The sequence below is a fragment of the Paramormyrops kingsleyae genome, chromosome 24 (genome assembly GCF_048594095.1).
Source record: "Paramormyrops kingsleyae isolate MSU_618 chromosome 24, PKINGS_0.4, whole genome shotgun sequence".
NCBI classification, from domain to species: domain Eukaryota; kingdom Metazoa; phylum Chordata; class Actinopteri; order Osteoglossiformes; family Mormyridae; genus Paramormyrops; species Paramormyrops kingsleyae.
Window position 1 is genome coordinate 5,957,324 of NC_132820.1, and position 23,084 is coordinate 5,980,407.

Below are 23,084 nucleotides of genomic sequence, written 5' to 3' on the forward strand. Positions count from 1 at the left end.
GGTATGGGGGTGGGGAGGGGGGAGGGGAGGGAGTTTTAGTCAGGGTAGGGGCTTTCCTTCAGTGCGGTCAGATGAAACATCTTGGGAGAGGTAACATTAGCAGCTGTGAAACATAATCCCAGGGAAAGGCTAGGGGCTTTGGTTTGGGGTCACATGGGGGGGCGGGTCACATGACCCATCACATGATTTCAGGTCACATGGTTTGGGCCACCAAATGCCGAGGTTTTCAATGACTTCATTAGGTAGCTTGTCCACTCTGCAATTATTTATTTTTTTACTCAAAATGACAACAAACCAAAGTTAATGAGCCTTTTTTTGTCATTTTGCTTCAAGGATTCATCTCGTCTGCATTTGACAGCATCTATAATTCAATACCCCAGAAACCCTGACCAGAACCACAGGCCAGGAGACAGCCGGCTGGGTGGGCCTCTTTGGAAGAGTGGTGGTCAGCTAGATGTCCATAAAACGTATGATTCATGTCATAAGAAAGATGCATGAGTAAATTGGGGTGAATATACTTTATCAGACAAGTGATGTCAAGATCAAACTATTAATTAGAATCAACTGAATTCGATATCAAATACAATTTGAAATATCAAATAAAAAATATATATTTTAATACATTGGTCATTATTGTATCACATCCATGTTAAAATAAGTTGTACAAAAGGAAAATATCTATCATACGGTTACCCAAGCACCACATATCCATCCATCCATCTATCCAACACTGCTCATCCAGTGCACTATATGTCCAATACTGAAAATCCTATAAAGCTGATTATGGTCTGATCACCCATTATGCACTCATTTAGCTTTGAAAGTGTATCAAATGTGTGTCTAACGTATCAATTATGGGATCTTTGCTAAAACATGAGGTAGAAGCTGCAGTAAAGTCCTCTGGGAAACATGTAAAGGTCGTTGGAGCATTGTTTTGTCCGCCGGAGGTGTTGGTTATTTAAACACAGCAAAATTAATCGTGCTTCACCAAGTACGCAGTACTTCAGTAAATCTCTAGTTGGTACCTTTGTATGACATTACCTCAAAAAATTAAACGAGGTACAATTCAATGTAACTTTATAATTCAAACCTTCCAATTGCTAACAAACTCTCATTTACATATTACACAATATTATACAGCGTATAAATCTAGAAGGCAGGAAATTTTACTATGCAAATGGAATTTCTTTTCCGGAGAGCGAAATATGCATAAACCCAGCGTTATTCAAAGGATAATAAAAGAATAAAAAGGTAAAATAATCATAACCATAATTTCTTGCCCATTTCATACTTTGAAAAATACATTGTGGATTTTGTGGAAACATCCTCCAGATTTTAAAAATCATCTGTATAATTTTCTGCTTAAAATAACCTGGGAATTAATCATTGCTTGGGTCATCGCTCGCTGTGTGCAATTCTGGCCGTTTATGTCTTTTTTTATGCCCAGTGACATAAGGCTGCAATAATCTGCTGATTGTGTTAAACCCTGCAGCAAAGTCGAAATGGTAGTCAACCTCGCTGTGTCCCTGCGTCTTTCCTCGTCCGGGGTCCCCGGGCCCCTCAAGCAACTCTCTAACATCACGTGACACCCCTTTGTGCAGGTAGTGACACGCCTTCCTGCCATCGTTGTCCCTTATGTTCCTGTTAGCGCCGAAGCCCATCAGGAGAGTCACGACGGCCTCGTGATGGTGTATGGCGGCGATGTGCAGAGGCGTGTAGCCTCCGTAGGTTCTGCAGTTGACGTTGACTTCCCTACCGCCTCGTCTCGATATCTCCACGATTTTTGCGATCATTTCACAGTTGCCGCTCTTGGCGGCCCAGTGGAGCACCGTGAAGCCGGATGTGAAGTCCCTCTTCTCGGCCAGCTGTATGTCCTGCAGCAGTAGACCGTGTACTCTGGTCCAATGGCCAATGGCGGTCTTCACCAGCCATTCGTGTTCCGTGCTCTGCAGAGGGATGTTCCCTGAATATCTCAGCTCGGAATTGCGGATGCTACTCCTGAAACCTTTCATGACTTGTGATGAGTGTGTGTTTGACTCTTCTGGCTCTCTGTTATTCTCAGGAAGCTCACACATGTTCTGGTTAGTATCAACCTTCTTCAAACGCTCCTCCTCGGAGTTTGGCTTTGTAGTCATTGTGTCCATCCGCACTGGAGGCATTCTTAAAGGCAGCATGTAGGGTTTCTGGACTATAGGTCTCCTGACACCCCCTGGGAGATTGATCTCCTTGGTTTGTAAAGTCTCTATGGGGCCATGAATGATCTCTTCCTTGAAACTGCCTCTATCCTGTCTTCTCTGCAGATTCAGCCCTGTAGCTGACTGACTGTCATCATCGGTTAACTGATCACCCAAAATCCGGTTGCTACCAAAACCTGGAGTCTTTCTCCCTTCCCTTTCAGAGAGATCATCTTCTCTCTGCTCTCTGGCAGATTCTGCTGAGGATGAAGCCTTATGAGTGCTGGTTCTATCTTCTGGTTCACGCTTGTTCGAGACTGGAGTATGAGACTGCGTCAATAAATGTACATATTGTTTTCTAATAATGAAATATCGCTCTCCTTCGAATTGTTTAACGAATGCCACACAGTTCACGCACCTTTTAAACAGCTCTCTGTTCAGCTCCTTTTCCGCTGGATCATTACTATCCAGGAAGGGCCTGAAATGACTTAGGAGTTGCGTGTATTCTGCTGTGCCGCCTCGCTCCAGCAAAAAGGTCAAAAGAGTCTCTTCACTAACACTCATGGCTCTCAGCTGCTTTTTACTCTCCGAAGATGTGTGCCAGCGTCAGTTCATTTCAGCAGCTCTCAAACTTTTTCCACAATCCACCGCACTATACTGTTTTCCATGTGCAGCTTCCGGGGTGAAAGTCCATTGCTGGTATGATTATTTTGCACATACCCTAGAAGAGGGCAGTTCTGGAAAGCCCGACAGTTTCTGGTAGGTGTAGTCCAACGCTGGAACTTGCTAGTCCTGTACATTTAATGGGCGACACTTAGATCAGAGACTGATTAACACACAAAAGCATCGAGTGAGTTACCTTACTGTAAAGATTATTATCTAAACAATGCAGCGAAGACCCAGCATGTCGTTTGTTTCTCAAACATGTAGGAGCGTGACATAAGCCAATCAGTACTATTATACAGCTGCTATGTATACTAAATAATGTTTGCCTCTTCACTATTCTAGGTAATCAAATTACAAGTTAAATTTGCGGTTTTTTAAAGTATTGCATTTGGAAGGTTTTCATGATCAAATTAGGTTAAATTGAGAAAATTATTGTGTTCTAAAAATTCGTGTAAAATATATTTATTTTTACGTATTACTGTAATCAGTTATCTTACAGAAGTGCGTTACATAGAAACTTTTCGTGTGTAATACGCAACATATGTTGTATGTCTTGTATTCAAATGTATCGGCGCTACAAGCCTAAATATCAGTGTACAGTTGTTGGTCCATTAAATTAATTAATTGGGCATTGGATGCTAAGTAACATGCACGTGTAGAAAAAGGCTTCCATAACAAAGTGGATGAAAACAAAACGTACTAATCAGCCGTGACATGCAGCAAACGAAAGAGAAAAAAAACTGCAGCGACTGAGACTGGCACCTCTGGAAAAACTACAGATCCCAGGAGCGCTCGGGACGGCAGCCGCTCGCAAACTCTCATCTGGTAAATGAAGGTGCCTTTAGTTTGTTCTTCAATGCCTTATGCGCACTTTTACAATGTGTTTGTAGTGAACAAGTGCGGCGACTGAGTGTGAAGCCGCGCCGGATGCGCTGATACGAGGAGCCGCACCGTGCAGGCGGCGCTCATTCCTGCAGGCATTCCTGCGCCTAATGGGAGTTTCCAGGAAGCGGCCATATTGCGCGTCTGGCTGCGCTGCGTTTGGATCCGCTGCGTTTGCCTGCCCAGGGACCGAGGAAGCGGCGCCGTCTCTCCAGCACAGCTCGCTGTCGATAGACTCCCACGCCGGACGATGGCCGCCACGGACGTAGACGTGTTCTCGGTGAGTACCGGGGAGCCGCGGGGAGGCGGTTTCGGCGAGCAGCCTGCACGGTCCCGCCTGGTCGCTGGAAGTGCGGTGAGACGCGGCGCGGCTCGTCTGCTCTCGCTACGCTGGCCGCCGGTGGTACTGGAAACCAGTACAGAGCAATGATCCACCGTCTCTGTTTATACTGGGTGCGGGGACATGCCGGTCTTACATGGATCGGTGTTCGGAGTTTATAATGGAAGAATGAATGAATGAATGAATGAATAGACGGATGGATGTAAGTATGGGTGGATGTATGTATGTAGTTTTACTCGGTGACACGTCGTACTTGTGCCGTTGAAGTGGACGAACCTGTCACCGTTTGCTGGTTTAAAGCTGACATCACGAGAGATCCCCTACTTAAAACCCGCACTGGGGGTCACGCCGCGCGCCAGCGGGGTATAAACGTGCGAGGGTGTCGGTGCTCGCGCCGTGTCGCCACAACGCAGCCCCTGGACGGCGATCGGCTGATCTCCAGCTCGGAGGGATCCAGCGGAGTCGCCACGCCGTCCGGCACTACCAAAGTATGCAGCGTGCAAAGAATGCGCTTTATCTCACTCGAGTCATAACATTTTTTAAAAACAAGTTTTACACATTACAGTCTGATGAGTCCTTTCCAGTGCCCGGATTTTCTATTTTTGCAGAACTGGGAGGGATCGTGAATAGAGATTTGGAAACCAGTTTGATTGCTGGTATGTCGTGCATCCTACAGGACAGTGCCTTTGTTAGATGGCTGAGGTGTGAGTTTAATTTATTACCCAGTAAGGGGCGCTTCCGACGCCGGAGGGGTGCAGCAGCCTGCCGCTTATGCTAGGTGGCCGGGGTACTGGCAGAGATGATTGCATGTGCAGGACTTTATGGGTTTTTCTGCTGACTTGTCGGGGGAGAGTAAGCAGATTTTTTCTCTCTCTCCCGAGAAAAGTCGGATGTCTGGAGTTTAGTATTTGAAATTAAGCGTGAAGGGGATGGAAAACTTAGCTTGGCATTTAGAAAAGATCACGTGAAGGGGACTTACTCGGAATAAATGACAAATCCACATGTCTTGTGTTCGCAAAAGCGATGGGGGCCATTGTGTGAGGGTCTGTACCCCCGCCTAGGGTCACTGCTGATCCTACAATAAGCCTCCCGCCGTGTACCTGATTCTGCAGTTTGTTACATAGCTATATATAGTAGAAAGTAGTAACTTGTATGGTAATTACGTCGTGGTGCAGCTTTATCGTAATTTCAGTCCTAGGTATAAACTAGGTTATGCGTGCTCATGTAATGGTGGATCCGGCCGTATAATAGGACAAACTCTGCATTTTATTCAGTGATACCGCTTGCGGTTTTCTTTTCTCATACGCATCAATTTTATGAAAAGTCATTATTGTTCCATTTCTTGGCCAGTTGTTCTGTTTTTTTTTTTAACCATTTAAAAATATAAAATAGAATAAATGTTTAACACACTTCGACAAGCTAGAACAGCCAGCGGATGATCGGATTTAATTTTTAAAGCGATTATCTTGCGGTTATGCACTGGCGTTGTTTCTCCGTGTACCGGAGCACCCGCATATTTCTGAGTGTTTTAAGTGGCATACAGGTGGATACATTCAACAGAACCTTCAAAACAAGCAGTAGAATTATTATGCATAAACTGTTATATCACTGGTGCATCCTTTTGACCAGGTATTACACTATTTATTATGCAGTTGGTTTTGTGTATCTCACATTTACACATTTCTGTACTCTGGGCCTGGATGGGTAGAATACATATCACATACATATACATATTTAGCACACGTGTGTGTATATATAGAGAATGTCACTGGGCCAGTGTCATTTCCTGAATTTACTGTGTATGTATAGTGTTTTCAGCAGCGACGTATATACAAGCGTGGAAGCTTTGGGACGGATCTCCTGTGTTCTATCCTGCCTTATTTTTGTGAGAAACGGCCCCTTGACACGTGAAGAGCCAGGAAGATTAAAACTTGGTGAAATGTTGAGTCTTGCTCGACGGCTGAAAATGTCAAGCTTTTAAAAAGTATTGAGGCAGGGTTATGTACTCTGTAGGTATGGAGTCTGTCTGAGGTGTCTAGATCTTCCTGAAAGCTGTGTTGATGCCCAGTGATTATGGTCTCATCCACGTAGTTTGTTGAGGGCACCATAAGGTGTTGAGTCGTTCAGTGGCTTCGGTCTTGTTTGCTTCTGTATGTTCAGATGCGTTCATGGGTTTGTTAGGGCGAACGTATGATTAGCGCATGTTCACAGCCATTCGTACATCTACAGCGGCGATTTATTTAACTTAGCGATTATGGGTCTGGAAGCTCATCTAGATAAAACATGAAGTTTATCATTCAGTGTTCCACTTCTTAAGCAGGAGGCGAGATGATTAGCAGTGTTTCAGTCCCACGTGCCTCTGCTGTAGGCATAGGGGTGTGTAAAACATTTACGCTTTTACATTTACAGCACGAAGAGAAGCGGAACCTCACTTTGGGCGGCCATGTTGGTTTCGACAGTCTTCCTGATCAGCTGGTCAGTAAGTCTGTGACACAAGGCTTCTGCTTCAACATCCTTTGCGTAGGTGAGTAATGGTCCCCCCCCCCTCCCCCCAGAAAAAAATCATTAACATCAGAAAGTGAGATAGATCTGGATAGGGATGCGTTTGAGGCCTCCAGTTACATCAAATGCATCAAGCTATGGTTTATGTGTTTGTGGTTTGTATGTAGTCATGAACCTGGTGCAATATTAGCTTCCTCTGTCTACCCTTGAAGCCTGCTTTTCCCTTTGAATTGATTTAACTGTGTATGACTTTTACACAGGCAGTGGATGAAGATCTGTCAACACAAATGTGGTCGCTGGGTTTTTTCTGGCAGCCATATTGTTTGTCCTGCAGTCTTTCTCTGTATTCAGCGCACAAACATTGAGGCACATTTCTTTCGTTATTTTTCAACGAACAGCCCTTGTCCTCAGGGCGAGAGAGATACGTGCCAGACGGGTCCATTGGCCTGATCAGCAGCTGCATTTTCCCATCTTTTGTTACATAGGGGAGACTGGCATTGGTAAATCAACGCTCATGAACACGCTCTTCAACACGACGTTCGAGAACGAAGAGGCCAGCCACTACCAGGACGGCGTGTACCTGCGACCCAGAACGTATGACCTGCAGGAGAGCAATGTGCACCTGAAGCTCACCATCGTGGACACGGTCGGCTTTGGAGACCAGATCAACAAGGAGGAGAGGTCGGTGCAGGCCTTTAGCTACACGGAAGCGTGGGAGATGTGGCAATGCGATGGCCGCATTGCCGTCGTGGCGTTTTAAGATCCCGTTAGTTGTTGAGGGGTGTAGGATCGACGGAACTTCCCGATGGAGCGCGAGTTTGAGTGGAGATGGGGGTGGAGATGTTGGGGCAGGTGACAGCGACTTCCAAAGATGTGAGAGAACTTTGAATGTCTAGGGTTGGGTGGGAGAGGAGGAAATTCCTGGTCTGAACTGCAGCTGTGGAAATGAGCGTTTGCGTGACCCCGGGAGGGAAAGGCTGGCGCGAACTTTCAGGGGAGGGGTCAGTCTGCAGCCTGTTTGGGGAAAGTGCCTCTGGAGGCCATGAGGGGAGGAATTTAGAAAACGAATATCCCGAGAAAACCATGGCAGCTGTGTGAAAGATCCTTATTTATTTAGACATTATTGAGGAGGGTCATCTGTAGATCTAACACTAAATACTGATGTGCTTTAATTGGGATCTTAAAGACACAGAACACTCACACATCCACCCAAAGGAGTACATGGAAGACCGTGACATTTCTAGTATTATATTTATATATCTATGTGTTGATTTACATAGGCAGGACAACCTCAGGTTTTCATCTAAGGGTTTGCATTTGTTAACAGGAATTCTGAAGTATAAATACTGGAGTATAAAATGATTAAAACAATGAAGGTGTACATGCACCATATGCATAATAAATAATAATTTTAGTAATTGAAACCTTTTAAATGAAGAATTATTTTGCATGTTTATTGTGTCTTGGTCAAAAGGGGTCCTGTGTCTTCATTAATGAATATAAATAAACTTGATTTAATTAAATTAAAATATCTAAGATTTGGTCTTTATCCCACAATAAACACTAATTCTGTATAGTATTGCTTCTAAGCTCTGTATGTATCCAGATGATGTCTCATCTCTGGGAAACAAGGCTACTTAATATCTACGGTATGCATTAGCTCTTACGATTTACTCAACGCCACGTTATTTTAAAGTGCGCGGCTGTGTGTTTGCGTTGTCTGCAGCTACAAGCCCATCGTGGATTACATCGACACGCAGTTCGAGAACTACCTCCAAGAGGAGCTGAAGATCAAGCGATCGCTCTATAACTACCACGACACCAGAATCCACATCTGCTTGTACTTCATCGCTCCCACGGGCCACTCGCTGAAATCCCTTGATCTGGTTACCATGAAGAAACTGGACAGCAAGGTAGAGGCGCCGGAGTCGCTTTTAAAAACCCCGCGCTTAACGCTCCGCTTTTCCTAGAAATGAGTCGCTTCGGTGTTCGTAAGAGAGATCCAGTTGACGAAGAGAAACACCCATAGCTGCGCTTGGGAAGGCCCAACAAATCAAAATTCCATTCATTCCTTCATTTCTCCTGCATTGGTGTCAGTTTTCCCCGCAGATATACGTATGTTTATGCAGGGCGGACTTCTTGAAATTCCATTCTGTTTTTTTTTTTTTCTCCCCCTCCTTTGGTTCCTTTGCGCCGTGGATGAAAACACGAGCCCCAGAAAACTCCGCAGGGGCTCTTCGCTCGGTCTGCGGCTGGCTTTTCAGTCGCTCTCGGCTGGAGGCATCCGCTCCGCTGTGGCGTCAAGCCCGGGCTGCTTTCTCTCAGAGGCTTAGGGGGGGGGAAAAAAATAAAAGATCCGCTCCATACAACAGGAAACGTAAACAACTCTCGGTTGGCGTTATTTCCACGAAGAATGCCGCATGTCGGAATCTGCCCCCCTGTTACCATGGTAACTTGGGAAGATGTTATTTGCCAATTAAGAATCGGACGTAACTTTGTCTCGTCTTCAGTAAAGTCTAGGGTCTCTTGTTTGCTACATCACTTTGAACATGCAGGCTGGTTCTTGACGCAAAGGGGAACCACGTATGAAGAGATTTGTGGTGTTTTTATTCATGATTTGGGGTTAATTTCGGGACGGTGATAATGACGGTGCACGAATGAAAATCTGAGAGGCTCATGGGTTTCCGATCATGTTTATGGTCTATAGTTAAATATCCTATTTTTATGCTCTTTATCTCCTGCTCCTGTCTGGTCATGTTCAGTGAGCCTTTGACCTGCAGGGTGTGTGTCTCAGGTCTTGCTCGAGGGCCTGTCCCAGCCTTAAGATACACAGCACTTGTTGTTTTTGTTTGCTCGCTAACCCTAACTTAGCATGGCCGCACCACACAGCTGCGCTCCAGATAAGTCCTTTCGCCCTTCCCATGACCTCATAGCCTGTAATTGCAGACGGCGTCGGTGACATAACTCGGAAGGCATCAGGAAAACGTTGCCATAAATTTCTGTAGCCTCTACTTAGATTTGCCGTACCGTGCAGCGCTGTCAAATATGTTCCAGCTTTTTGATTCTTTTCCTAAAAACAGAGGCTGTATATTATGTTATAGCACAAATAGCCTCTGCTAGGCCCAGGCTGTGTTTTGAGCTGCCGGATCATCATGGATCTCTGCAATCATGAAAACACAGTTTCAGTTCAGCTGATTGGCTGGTGTGCGATGGGGCGGGGCTTGGCTGGTATGAATAGTGACTTTCGTATTGGGCCTTGTTCATTATGGTGGATCAAGGGGAACATTAGATGCTGTGTCGTTTCTCGCTGAAGAGATGGAGCGAGAGTGTTGAAGTGTCTCGATTTGTTGCCGATGACAAACGATGGAATATGAACTCAAACCTCACCCTTGATTCCACATGCTCTAGCTCCTGTCATTTTGCATTTTAAACCGGTCTTTTGCTCCTCTTTATTAATTTATCGTAAAATATCTGTGTTGTGTTAAATTTGTGCCGCCTCTACACAACCATAATTGCTATAATATCTGCGAACTCCTCTTGGGACATGTACTGGGGACATGGGCTACAGAGTAAAGTGTACGCCGGAATTGCTGGCTTTCCGCTGCAGGTGAACGTCATCCCAATCATCGCGAAGGCCGACACCATCTCAAAGAGCGAGCTGCACAAGTTCAAGATCAAGATCATGAGCGAGCTGGTCAGCAACGGTGTCCAAATCTACCAGTTTCCGACCGACGACGACACTGTCGCCGAGATTAATTCATCCATGAATGTAAGCTGCCCCCCCCCCCCCAGCTGTCGTCTTGAGACCGAACGCTTTTCTGAAAGAGCTGTCGATTGATCTTTCCGTTGGACCCCTGCACCCCACTGCTAAGCATCCTGTTCTGCGCTGGGGAGGGAGGCCTGGGAAATTATGTTAATAAATTCTGAGGCCACAGAACCGTGATACTTGCTGAAAAGCCGTCCAAAAAAGGAGACCCCCTCCCCCCCCCCCCCCCACCCCCCCCCCCCACTGGAATTCTCTGGATGTTTATGGGTCAAGCCGTGTGTGACTTCCGAACTTTGGTTTTCGCTCGGAGTCGCTTTCCCACTGTCCTTCATTTCCCCTGAGGGCAGAGACAGGAAGTGCTATCCATTTGGAGAAGATAGGGATTTATTGCGGGGGGTGGGGGGCGGTAAATCTGGGAGCAATAATGAAGTGTGTTTAATCGGGGAATGAATGCGTCTCACAACACCACCACAGGCTGAAATATTCGCCTTGTTGTCGCTACAGAGATGAAACTGTTTGTTTTGGTGTTAAAACCAACATGCTCTGAGTCCTGTGGCACTACTGACAGCTGCCTAAAGGGGGCGTTTGGGAGGACGTGGATCTTGCATGATGTTCTGATACAGTCTCCATGTCTCGCCTTAGGCTCTTCTGCCGTTCGCAGTGGTGGGCAGCATCGAGGAGGTGAAGGTTGGCAACAAAATGGTGAGAGCCAGGCAGTACCCATGGGGGGTGGTGCAGGGTAAGTACTCCTTGTCGACCTCTGTCTGTTTCCGTGGTGATTTTTTTTTGTTCCCCTAATTTCGGCCGTGACCCCTCTCTCGCGCTCTGCTGTGGTCTCTCCCTGCTCTTACCGCTGCTGTCATCATCCTGGCTGTCTGCCGCACTCTGGTCCCAAGGGAAGCCGTGTTTTCTAAACGGCACCTGTACCCTGTCTGCTTAAAACCCCTGTTTCATCTGGAGTCGCCGTAGGGTCTCGGCCAGTGCCTGATAGAACTCGGGGGCGGAGTCTGGCACAGCGGGTTCGGACGCCGTGCCAGTAATAGAAAGGTCGCCAGTTCAAATCCCAGCAGTAATGATCAGTAATGATTTCATCGTCGAGCCTCTGAGCAAGGCCCTTAACACCCAGTTGTTCCAGGGATGGATTGACCCTGCCTTCTCAAAATGCAGGTCTCTTTCGATTTTAATAGCACCCACTAAACAAATATAATGTAAATGTAAAAATGGAACAGTGACTTCAGCAGTGGGGCGAAGGAGTGTAGGTTGAATCTCTTTGCTGTCAGTCTCCTTTTCCTCCTTGCTCAGGTGGGGTCGCCTGTTATTGTTGCTGCTATTATTATTTTATGACTAAGGTGGTGCTTTTATAGAGCTGTTCAGACACCTTTTATATAAGAGTCACTTTCAGCTTTATATTTTGTCGACCAAAGTTTTGCTTGCTTTTTTTTTTTTCCTCTTTCTTTCTATGTCTTTGCTAATATGCTGCTGCGGCCTTGGTCTTGGAGCTGAAGCCTGCCGCTCGGCGTTATTCTGTACAGGCAGTACTGTAGACGGCCCAGCCTGTATCCGCTGGGGTAATTTGCATCCACAGATGTGTGGAAACCACTTCTGTTTTCCCTCCTGTTTCGTTTTAGCCGCGATCGATCGGCGGAGGGCCCGATCCGCGTCTGTAATTTGATGGACGTGCTTGTGCGTCGGGGGAAATCCGAGCCCGGCCGGTAATCCTTCTGGAATGTGCTCCTGCCCCGATCCTGCAGATTCCAGCTCGAACTCACCCAGAGCTCTGACTCGAGAGCCGCGCGTTATACAAACAGTCCTGCCAGCTTGGATGGACCATGGGAACCAGGCTGCTTGTGAAACCTGGTGATGTCACCCTCTCTAATTCGGTCCTCCTCATGCCCTGTGCTTGATCAGAGAGTACTGTGGGAAAGAAAAGTATGCACATATATATTTCCCTTATCAGCAGGTGAGGCCTCCTGCAGGTAGCCTTGCTTATTCTGTGCTCTCTATGGGTCTCTCTTCCCTTTGAAAAACATTATGGACCATGTATGGAGTTCCTGATGGGTCTGTGAGGCAGAGAGGACCAAAGATGCTTTTCAGGACTATCCCCATGTGTCTGTCATGTTGAGCATGGCTTGCTGAATCTGCGCAGTTGAGCTGCTGTGGACCTGTCCCCTGCTTTGCGTGATTTTTACCTACCTGGTCATCTGCCCGGCTACCTAATTTTGCTAGTGTCTATTCCTGTGGCGTAATGCCTGGGATGACGACTAGGGGACTTGTTTTGTGGCCTTCCCCTCTTCCACATGGAATGGCCCACAGTTCCTGCGTTCGGCTGTCAGGCACAGCACAGCAAACCACCTCTTGATTCCCAGCGGGGGAGGTTACACCACATGACTCTTACGCAACGGTGGCCGCTGCCTTTCCTGGAGGCATTCTGGGACCAAGCTGGTATTTTCGGTTTGCTGTGATTAAACATAGATCAAGGATTGTATCTTTTCCATTTCCTTGCATGCCTCTTGCATGTGTTTCAGTATATTATGCATGTCTGTCTTAGTGAATTATAAGAATCGTCGCTGGAAACATTTTCTTTATTTTTGGTTCCGTTTGGGCCTTGCGCAGTAAACTGAAATAGGTGTTAGGGTGTTGATGATTTTTTTCTAGTAGTACGTTGTGTCCTTTGTCTCTTCTTGCCAACCCCCAGTCTGCGGGGGTGGGCATTGTCACCCCATCGCACAGTCACCTGAATCAAAATTGTAGTTGATTGGCAAGTCCAGCATTGCAATGATCAGGAGCGTTTAATTGCAATTTAAGTGTTTTACCTGGCTAGCTAATTCTACACGGATGTAGCGGTTGTTTGTTTTGGTTAGTTGTTTGACAGTAAACCACTGCATTCATTCAGTGAATCAGTGGTGTTGTGAGGTTATAATTGTTATCGATGCTGGCACTTTGTACCTTTGCATAAGCGTTTTGTTGGTGCCTTATAGGTAGACAAAATAGTAGGTTATGTGTGCATCAGATACGTGCGCTAATACAGAATAAGCAAGATGCGGGTTTGCTCGCCTAAGTGTAAACATCAAACTCCGCCTACGGCTGGTTAATTTCCAGGAATAAACAGTATTGTTTTTTCAATTTCTTTTTACAATCTCTTCTTGGTCATTTGAGTTGAGTGGAGGAAGTCACAGGAGGAACTGTTCTTAGCTTTTGGTTGGACTTGGTGTGCAAACAGAAACTGCGTTCGCGGCTGCCATGCAAACGATTGGCATGCTTGAAACGATGGCCCCTCCCCTCTCCGCTCCTCCCACAGGTAGAGATTGCCGATCAAATTACAGCACACACAGGGAAAGGAAACTAAATTAAGCCTGAGAAAGTAAAAACAGGGAAACTAGAATAGATGCCCAAATGTATAAGATGTGAAATAAACCTCCATCCATCCAATTTCTGTAATCACTTGTCATATTCAGGGTGTGTGAGGGGGGGATCTGGAGTCCATGCGTGCAAGGCAGGGCACAATCCAGGATGGGGTGCCAACCCATCGCAGAGCACACTCACACGCCATTCACTCACACCTGCACACCTATGGGCAATTTGGTAACTCCAAATGACGTTCTTCCTCAGCATGATTTTGAACTGTGGAGGGAAACCGGAGTACCTGGAGGAAACCCCATGATGACACAGAACATGCAAACTCTACACACATGTCATGGTGGGGACTTGATCCCAGGTACCAGTGCTAACCACTGTGCCACTCCTATAAAGCTAAGAGGGGAAAAATGAGGAAATGCAAAATAAGAATTGGAAAAAGGAAATGATTTGGCTAAAGCACTCAGCAGATTTCACTGTGACACGCTCTTGATTTTAACCCCCCACCCGTGCTTTCTGACATATTGCTTATGGGTCACTTCCCTGGCACAATCAGCCCAGCGACTCTGGCCTGGGTTTTGCGTTGTTAGGCAGAGCTCTTCAAATAAGGCCCGTAGCACTTATTAGAGATTCTCGCTGATGCTCGATGCACATTCAGTGGTCAGCTTTGAATTATGATCCATTCCTGGGCTAGCGATATGCCGTACGATGGTTTCAACCAATGCCGGGCAATTGCCAGCATCCATGCGACCATGCTTCCAGTCTCCGTAGCGATTGCGAGCGTAAACATCTCATACTGTGTTTAACAACATGTTGTTATGGTAGGGGGCCCTCGCTGAACAGCCTGCGGGCTTCTACCCATATCAGGGTGCCTCTGCTGAGAAGTAACGAGGAAACCGTGGCGTCTGTTGCCCTCGGTAACACCTGGCCAGATGCTAATGGGTTGCCGGCAGTGACGTTTCTCCTCCTGTGTATATGTGTGCTCTGGCAGTGGAGAACGAGAGCCACTGTGACTTCGTGAAGCTGCGTGAGATGCTGCTGCGCGTGAACATGGAGGACCTGCGGGAGCAGACGCACGCCCGCCACTACGAGCTGTACCGCCGCTGCAAGCTGGAGGAGATGGGCTTCAAGGACACGGACCCCGACAGCCAGCCTTTCAGGTCTGCTGGGACCCCGGTCTGGGTTCGATCCACATCTCCTGGTGCTTTTGATTAAAGGCCAATTCGCTCCCCTACTGAGGGTATACAGAAGGTCCTCTACACATAGGTACTGCACCTCGGGAATTTATGAAGAGGGTTTCCAGCTGCTCAAGTCTATTCGGCCATATACATAGGATTTGTGACCCCTTACGTGAGGGAATCGTATAAAACCAAGGTTCGGAAACACCCACTTAGACCAAACGATGCCAGTAGCCATCAAAATGAAACCCACTGCGCAGCCGTAGTCAAGAGATGCAACTCTCAGCAACACCACCAACGTATTTGACACGTTCATCTCCCGTTTTCGCTTTACAGATATCGCAGTGTTGTCTGGCATTTCTTGCATGTGTAATGCGCAAACAAATGCTGTTTCGTTTCATTTGTTTGTTTTGAAATTATCATTGGGTGTGCTGGTCTGAGTAGAGAGGGCGTGTGACGGCCCACGTTTGCTGTCCGCAGCTTACAGGAGACGTACGAGGCCAAAAGGAAGGAGTTCCTAGGGGACCTTCAGCGCAAGGAGGAAGAGATGAGGCAGATGTTCGTCAATAAGGTGAAGGAAACAGAGGCAGAGCTGAAGGAGAAGGAGAGGGAGGTGAGAATGGGGCCGGTCTAACGGTGGGGGCAAGGTCACTTCGACGCCACATGAACCAGCCAATCAGATGCACAAACCATCACGAAGGCACGGATGTGATTGGTTCGACGTCGTGGGCCCGGTGGTCCGCTCCTGCTTTTTGCAGTTGCATGAAAAGTTCGAGCAGCTGAAGAGGATGCATCAGGAAGAGAAGAGGAAGGTGGAGGAAAAGAGGCGGGACCTCGAGGAGGAAATGAACGCCTTCAACAGGAAGAAGGTGGCCACTGAGACTCTGCAGGCCCAGTCTTTACAAGGATTACAGCAGTCGCTCAGGAAGGACAAAGACAGGAAGAAGTAAGTAAAGATATTTATCTGTTCCGTCTCTGTCATCCCCCCTCGCTGTCCTATCTGTGCCTTGCTCTCCATCTGCGCCGGGGACTTTTGCATCCTTCTTCCCTTCACTGTAATGAGAATGTTGCTCATACATTAAGAAAAGGACCAAGATTAGCGATGCACCATATTTTCTACGAAGTGTGCTAAATGTTCAGTTTAAAATCAGAACCACATGTAAGATATAACAGTGATTCCTCGCCTTTCCCCGCCATCAAATTCCCCTTGAGAACTAAACAATGGTTTGATTTTTTAGATGTGAATTCTGGGATCCTGTGCTGTGTCATGACCAAAGCTCTAGTGTTGGTCTCTATTCAAAATATTTTAACAGAGCACAAATTTTGACACACGACACAAAGTATATCTGAAAATATGTTGATAGAGATGTAACTATATATTACGTAAATGTCTTGATATGCCATGAACATTCTAGAAACCGCCCAGCCCCTGTGTTTCCATTACCTCCCACAGTCCAGGGACATGCTTTTTTACTGCATGCCGCTCTCATTTTACTGAAGGTTTAGAAATAATCGACGGGCCCTACCAATTAATTAGAAATACCTGATTTGATGCCCTGAAACAGAGTTCCCCAGTCTGGTCCTGGAGGGCTAGTCCGTGACATGGTTTGCAGATTTCCCTGCTCAGACACACCTACTAAACCTGGCAATTGGTTGGTGAGCTGAATAAGGTGTTTGAACAGGGAAATCCTCAAACTGTCTTACAGACTGGCTCTTCAGGACCGGACTGGGAAACCCTGCCCTAAAATATAAGCAAGTGTTTTTCAGCCAGTTTTCTGGAATACGTAGATCTGTGGTGCCATCTATAGGGAGTGTAGGGAAAAGGCATGACTTATCCATAAAAGATTATGCTTTGTAAAGTGTTTCACTTAATCTTCTCCATTCATTTTATCCTCCATGTATAAACTCTGACATCACTAATGTATAACGTTAATTCTTCTATGACTATTTTTCGAACAATTTTTGATTGAAAGTTCTAACTCCATCAGTGCTTTCGTTTCGTTCATTTATTTTTGTTATATTTTGTCATTTTTCTTTCTTTCAGTTAATTTATGGCCTCCACATCCCAGACTGGTCACGGATTTGACTTTCATCACTATAGCAACGTGAACATTTTTGTGTGTTTTTTATTTTTTGACATTCTTTCATGACACCATGTAAGTGGACCAAAGACGGTGATGGCAAGTATGAGGGACAGAGTGTGACTGGTGCATTGTGGGTACTGACGGGTGGGTAGAATTGCCACTTAAGATCAGTCATGTTTTCATTTACTTTGAACCTTTTTTTTTTTACGTCATGGAAACCTGTTTGTACGTGGCTCACGAACGCAAAATAGTGGACTACGGATTTTAGATTCTTGGTACTTCATCTTTTTGGCAACTTTCTCCTCAAAGACGTTTTGTGGACCGACGACGTACTATGCATAGTAAAAGACTAAATGTAGTGTCTGACAGGCTGCTTTTTTCAAAATGGGGCTAGACCAATCCTTAACACGAATTGTACATTCCTGCTAGTTACCTATCCATTAAACATTAACCAGGTGCTGGTTTTATATTAATCAAGGAGTATCAATGTATATATAAAGACCTATCTTTACTCTAGAAATAATTTTCTTACTTTTTCAGCACAAAGCATCAGTGTACAATGTTATATTTTAAGCAATGTTTATCACAGGGTGCATAAAACGGACACTTAACAGCACTAGTGCTACAGGCAGTGGCCGACGACAGCGGTCTAGTCGGCCGGTGGGCTTTCCGGGTATATAAACTGTAAAAGAGGAGCGATGAGTTGTACTCATTTTCATTGAAAATAAAGTTAAAACCTCACCTTTTGTAAGTGGTCGCAATGTGCCTGCTTTTAAGACTTTCTCTGCCCCAGGGATTGCGGAGTTTGCCGTGACAACGAGGCCTGTTTGGCCGAAATTCCAGTCTGGTCGTCTTTAAAGCACCCTCTTCCCACGTTCTGTGCCAATCGGAACCTCGGAGCTTGTCACGTGACTTGGGTGAATGAAACGGAATGTCTCGGGTCATGTGGTCGTTCCGCCGGCTTTTTTGCGGTCGCGCGGCCGTGGTATGTGAGCATGTGAGGCAGGACTGCCAGGGATGGGTGGTGGTTTGGTATGTGTCATACTGGTGCCGGGCCCTGGGGGAGAATGACGGCTATGCTCGATACTTTTAGGCGATATGAGGTGGTAAGTTGTGTTTGTTCTACGTGCAACTTGCAGTCTATAAGGTGATGCCGTACCTTTAATCCTGCGCTGGCCAGGTGCAAAGTGGTTTGTGTTTCTAGGTGAGTATGCATGGGCTACTATCCCAAATGTTGAATTTCTGTTTATAGTTTGGAGCATTTAACTAATGTCAGTCCATGGCTGGAATCTATTAACTAATTTGTAATTGACTTCAGGATGTTTTCTGGCATTTGAATTTGACTCCAGAATGTCCCAGGAAGTCGAAGAAAAGTGACAGGAAGTGGAATTAAAATTCCACAAACGAATTTCACTCTTCAAGGGTGGCGGAACCTTGACCAGTTGTCAATTCTACATTTCAAACTTGTAGTCAAAATGAATATCAAAACCATATCGATCACCACATATAAGATCTATAGCCCGTACAAACAAAATTCTATCAATTCTATAATTAAAAACTGTTAGCACAGTAGGCGGAAGTTCTGCTGCTGTAGAGGCCAATTTAATGTGCCATACCTTTTATCTATAGCACCATTTTATTCATTTCCCCAGTATACCAAATGGTTGGTTTCCTGTAACTGGTGTATGCATGTAATTTTTGTTTGATCGCACGACGCAAATGGAACAGTATCGCATTAAGCGTTTAATGTTTAGAGATAACCAGCATTTCAGCGTGAATCTGCTATTTGATTCGCTGCTTAAGCATAAACCTGATTGTATTGGACATAAACAATATGCGCATTCAAGTGCCGAAAATATCTGCAACATTTAGTGTCAAAAGGCAGCAGCAGAGCTGCCAGCTCTCGCGCATCCGGCGTGACTCTCACGCGAGGAATCTTACGGCAAGTCTAAATTATTCAATTATATACCTAATTAGCCACATCAGAAACACTGAGGTAGCTCGCAAGCCCTACGCATAATTTACAAGGTAATAAATCTCCCACGCGCATGTAAATGCGTGTGCATGTGTGCGCAGACTTGTATCGAGCTGAAATCTCACGCCAGCCAGCTGACCGAAGCTGGCAACCCTGCGGTTATGCTTCTGCTCAACCAAGCGGCTATAAATATGGTGGGAATAAAATGCGCGACCCTTATTGTCATATAAATACACGCATTCAAGCATTCAGCCGCGAAGTTAATCCTTTATAGCACTTTCTTTGACAGTGAGTTTTACATAATTTTTGCCGATGCCGCTCAACTAGAGGGAAAACCATTTATATTTGTGTAGGCAATGTGATGTATATGTGGTGCTGGTTTAGCGGAAGTTGGTGTCCGGTCTGCTTACGCCGCTGTCACGGAATGATTTATTTTCAGCCTGTTCTCCGTATAGTCTGCGAATTGCATACATCGCAATCCTACTTCTGATTTGATTGTTTAGACGTTGTATTGAATTAAAATAATGTGGAAATGCCATCATTTTTTTCCTCAGGGACTTTATTGTTTTAAAAGTACTTATTACTTTACAAAAATGCTAAAGTGCAGGAGATTTTTGGGGTTTGTCTGCATTAGGGAATTACTTGGCTTCTGTTACGCGAGTTCGATCTGGATTCCATTCAGCTTGTAGCTTAAGTTGTAGTTAAAAAGAATTAAAAGAAAAAAGGTTGAATCAAGTATCTGTCCAAAAGACGGCTTTGATTCAGCAAAACTGGCACATAGACACCATAAACTCACAAAATACAAAATCATAAGCACATTGGCCAACCCCTTAGGGTTTGGAGTGAGAGAAAATGCCCCATCGCAAATATTTCTTATTGAAATATAGTTTGCTGAATATGGGTTTGGACACATCTGTCCACTTTTTATAAAAAGTAACTTCACAGGCTATAATGACAGGTGAGTTTGGTTAATGAGTTGAGACCTTTGCAAACGTTAGCTGCCTTGTACTGAAACATTCACAAGTTCTTCGACTTATTACAGTATAAAAAGGAAGTACACTATCGTTATACAATAAAAGGACATGAAATATAGGTATTGCGTAATGCTCTACGGATGAGGCCATCCAGGAAAAACATGACCTCCCAAGCAAATCTGAACGGCGTAATTCCTACAAATGTCAACAACCGAATTATTTTGCTGACCACGTAACAACCAACGAAGATCATTTTAAAGGTAAAAGGTGCCACGTAAAAAATATTAACATGCGAAGAAGATAAAATTAAAGCTTTGTATAAAATAAAGCGACAGTATTGTGGTTAATAAATATTGCATGATAAAGACAGGAATCTCCTTTTTTTAAAAAAAAGCTTATGCGCAGATGCAGTATTTATGAGAGCAAAGTTCGTAATCTCATTATTTATCACTTCCAGTGTCTCTGCTCAGCTTAGCTGACGGGGGGCTGGAGAGGGGGACACGGCGTGTAGCTTCCTGGGGGGTCACCCCCGATGTCCGCCGGCACCACCCCCTGGTCGTACAGGCACCCGAACCCGTCGTAGTACTCGGCCGCGTCCTTCTCCTTCCTCTGAGCTTGGCTCCGCCTCCTGCGACCCGCGTGGCTCACTCGCCCCCAGGCGCCCCCTGGTGCCAACTCTGGGTGCCCACGGGCTACACTGCCACCGTCGAAAATGTACAGCGCGTTGGGCGGGAACGTCAGCTCCTGGCCCGAGAGGAGCTCGTCCGCCGTTTCCTTACAGCGGATCAGCTCCACACTTTCGACCTGGAGGGTTGGATACGTGGAAGAAAGTGGGGAAAAAAATAAGAACGGGGTGGGGGGAGTACACCGTTCCATTTTTCTCTTAAGCCACATCCTCATTAAGTTTTTTAGCAGGTGTTTAGAAAAATAATGTACATTTTGAGAAACAGTCAACCAGTCTCTGGAGCAATTGGGGATTAAGGGCCTTGCTCGGTGGGGTGGGGTGGGGTGGGGTGGGGTGGGGGGGCGACAGTGAAACTACGGAGTCGATTTCAGGATTTGAACCAACACCCTTCCGATCACAGACCGCATCCTAACCCACTGAGCAGGTTAAAAAGAAAGCGAGCATGCAGACGTACGGACTCCTTACACTGTAAGTAAAAGCTGTGCGTTCTCCGTAAGCAGACTGGCTATTCCGCATCGCGGTTCTGTAGCTTTCCGACGGCGCTGTACCACCTACCTGTGCTTTCTTCAGCAGGTCTGTAAAGACCGAGAACCAATCGGGTGCCGCTCTCTCCAGCTCCAAGGTGATGATCGCTAGGGCCAGCGTGGAGCCCTTGAACTGCGACAGTTGGTGGCAGGCCATGCAGTGTTGCACCTGTCTGATCCAGAGCGCCGTGTGGAAGAAGGGCTCTCTCTGATGGCGGCGCTGAGGTAGGCGCGGCTGTCCGGATGTCACCAGGGCGTGGAACTGCGGCCGTCGCCAAGGGAGACCAGAACACAGGGATCTGTCAGCTGACCGCCCCACCTCGATGACCCAGCATTCCCTCCTACTAGCGGTGGACTCTCCATTCCCCCCCCCCCCCTTTCCTGGCAGGGGTGTCTACCCTTCCTCGCTACCATGCGTGCGCCGTGCTTGTCCGTCCCGACGAACTAAAGGACCGTCCAACCTGTCACGTTGATCGCCGGTTCTGTCCGTGTTTCTGTATCTGCCAGTACCCGTTTCTGCCCCCAACCCGAGTGTCTTTTCTGTCAGAATTGTTTACTCCGGATTGAGAACTGTTTGTTTGTGCAATTTTTAGCAAATAAGCCATAGCTACAGGATTCGAGGATACGACCCCTACGATTATACAGTGAATTGTACATGTTGATGGAGTAGCAGAGTATTTACTGAGAATTTATTTTTAGCAAGATTTAATACACAATATTTAGGTCAGTATTGAACTGGGAAAGACAAATTACAAACTTTGCAAGTAAAATTTTAAAAGCAGCCAAGATCATCCAGGCTAACTTTAATATCTAAAACAGTTTCCCCTAGATCAGTAGTATTAGATTATATTTTATACATATTTTGTGCCCCAGAACAGACATTTTTTTTTAAAGAACAACTATGGTAGTCCTTTTCAAAAACTGGATTCAGTTCAATTTTTCATACAAATATATCACATCTACGGCCCTCTCTGGAGCATGTTGAATGGTTGTAGGGAAGGTAACAGTGGAAGGCAGAAATATCGCTCACAAATTGTTTGAATACGTCAACAGGTGGAATTGATAAAAGGTGAACTTCAGTTTTTACTTACTATTAAAAAGTTCAAACGATACCATTTAGAATTTTTAAATTCCTAAAGCTTTATTTTCTTATTTAGATGTTGCAGGCATCGAATACAGAGATTATTTTTTTTTCCTTTCTAAATAACTTTTTGTCCTCGTGCGGTTAGTCTTTGTAATTACAGGTCTCAATTGAAGGTGCCTTGGCCAATTCGAGTATTTCACAACTGCACAGAGTAAGAGCACAGAGCAGTAACTTGCGACGGACCATTTACAATTCGCGGTGCCATATTTTAATGCAGTGCATCCAACCAAGAACGTGTTTGTAGCTGTGCTCCCGAAGAAACACAAAGTGTTATACATTCCAGTGTACGTTTTTTGCTCTTTCGGTTCAAAGGGGGAAAACGGAGATGATCCCTTACGATATGAATGAAGTCGATCGCTGTTGCGGTGTTTAGGTCCCAGTGAAGCTTGTCCAGTATAATCCTCTCCATGCGAACAATCTCTGCTGTTGAAAAGTTGCATCCACTCTGATTCACGAAGTCCTTTACTGACGCAATCACCTGGTCCAACAGGCGAAAAAAAAAAAACACCCAATAAATACTGATTTTCTTAAATGAACATCTTGTACTGTTTTTTATAATCAGAAATGTGCTCATTTGGATTGAAGAAACGATTCTTGTTTATACTTTGAACTTAAAGTTAAGTGTCTAGAAATTGAAAATAACATACAAATCTTTTAAATGGTACTTTGAGACAAAAACCTACCTCATCTTCTTCGTTGATTTTTTCAGCAAGAATTAGTGATGTTATGGCAATACACCTAAGATATTTTTGCTGTGCCTGTAAAAAAGGAAAGATTTGTGAGGGTTAATTTGGAATTTAATTGTGAGGTTCTTAAGTAACCAAGCTAAATAAAGT

The 23,084-nt window shown here is 45.5% G+C and overlaps 2 protein-coding genes across 3 annotated transcripts; one reads left to right on the forward strand and one right to left on the reverse strand.

The window, feature by feature from the left end:
* Positions 1-631: 631 nt before the first annotated feature.
* Positions 632-3,493, reverse strand: sowahaa (sosondowah ankyrin repeat domain family member Aa). The gene has a single exon (XM_023838335.2). The coding sequence runs from the start codon at positions 2,736-2,738 to the stop codon at positions 1,380-1,382; it is 1,359 nt and encodes a 452-aa protein (XP_023694103.2). The 5' UTR covers positions 2,739-3,493; the 3' UTR covers positions 632-1,379.
* A 145-nt stretch (positions 3,494-3,638) lies between these two features.
* septin8a (septin 8a) lies at positions 3,639-22,784 on the forward strand. 2 transcript variants are annotated; one of them, XM_023838332.2, is made up of 10 exons: positions 3,639-4,002; positions 6,472-6,586; positions 7,050-7,245; positions 8,291-8,477; positions 10,172-10,333; positions 10,973-11,069; positions 14,676-14,844; positions 15,343-15,475; positions 15,621-15,808; positions 21,151-22,784. In XM_023838332.2, the coding sequence occupies exons 1-10, from the start codon at positions 3,973-3,975 to the stop codon at positions 21,314-21,316; spliced, it is 1,443 nt and encodes a 480-aa protein (XP_023694100.1). In that variant the 5' UTR covers positions 3,639-3,972; the 3' UTR covers positions 21,317-22,784. The 2 variants fall into 2 exon arrangements, with proteins under 2 accessions (XP_023694100.1, XP_023694101.1); XM_023838333.2 differs by lacking the exon at positions 21,151-22,784 and adding an exon at positions 16,907-17,692 and having other exon boundaries at positions 3,646-4,002.
* The last annotated feature ends 300 nt before the right edge of the window (positions 22,785-23,084 follow it).

Bases quoted from the DNA above. Each gene is read 5' to 3' on its own strand.
- sowahaa (XM_023838335.2), bottom strand. From the start codon at position 2,738: ATGAGTGTTAGTGAAGAGACTCTTTTGACCTTTTTGCTGGAGCGAGGC.
- septin8a (XM_023838332.2), top strand. From the start codon at position 3,973: ATGGCCGCCACGGACGTAGACGTGTTCTCG. The intron at 7,246-8,290 runs GTCGGTGCAGGC...CGTTGTCTGCAG, and splicing joins CAGATCAACAAGGAGGAGAG to CTACAAGCCCATCGTGGATT. The intron at 15,476-15,620 runs GTGAGAATGGGG...TGCTTTTTGCAG, and splicing joins TGAAGGAGAAGGAGAGGGAG to TTGCATGAAAAGTTCGAGCA.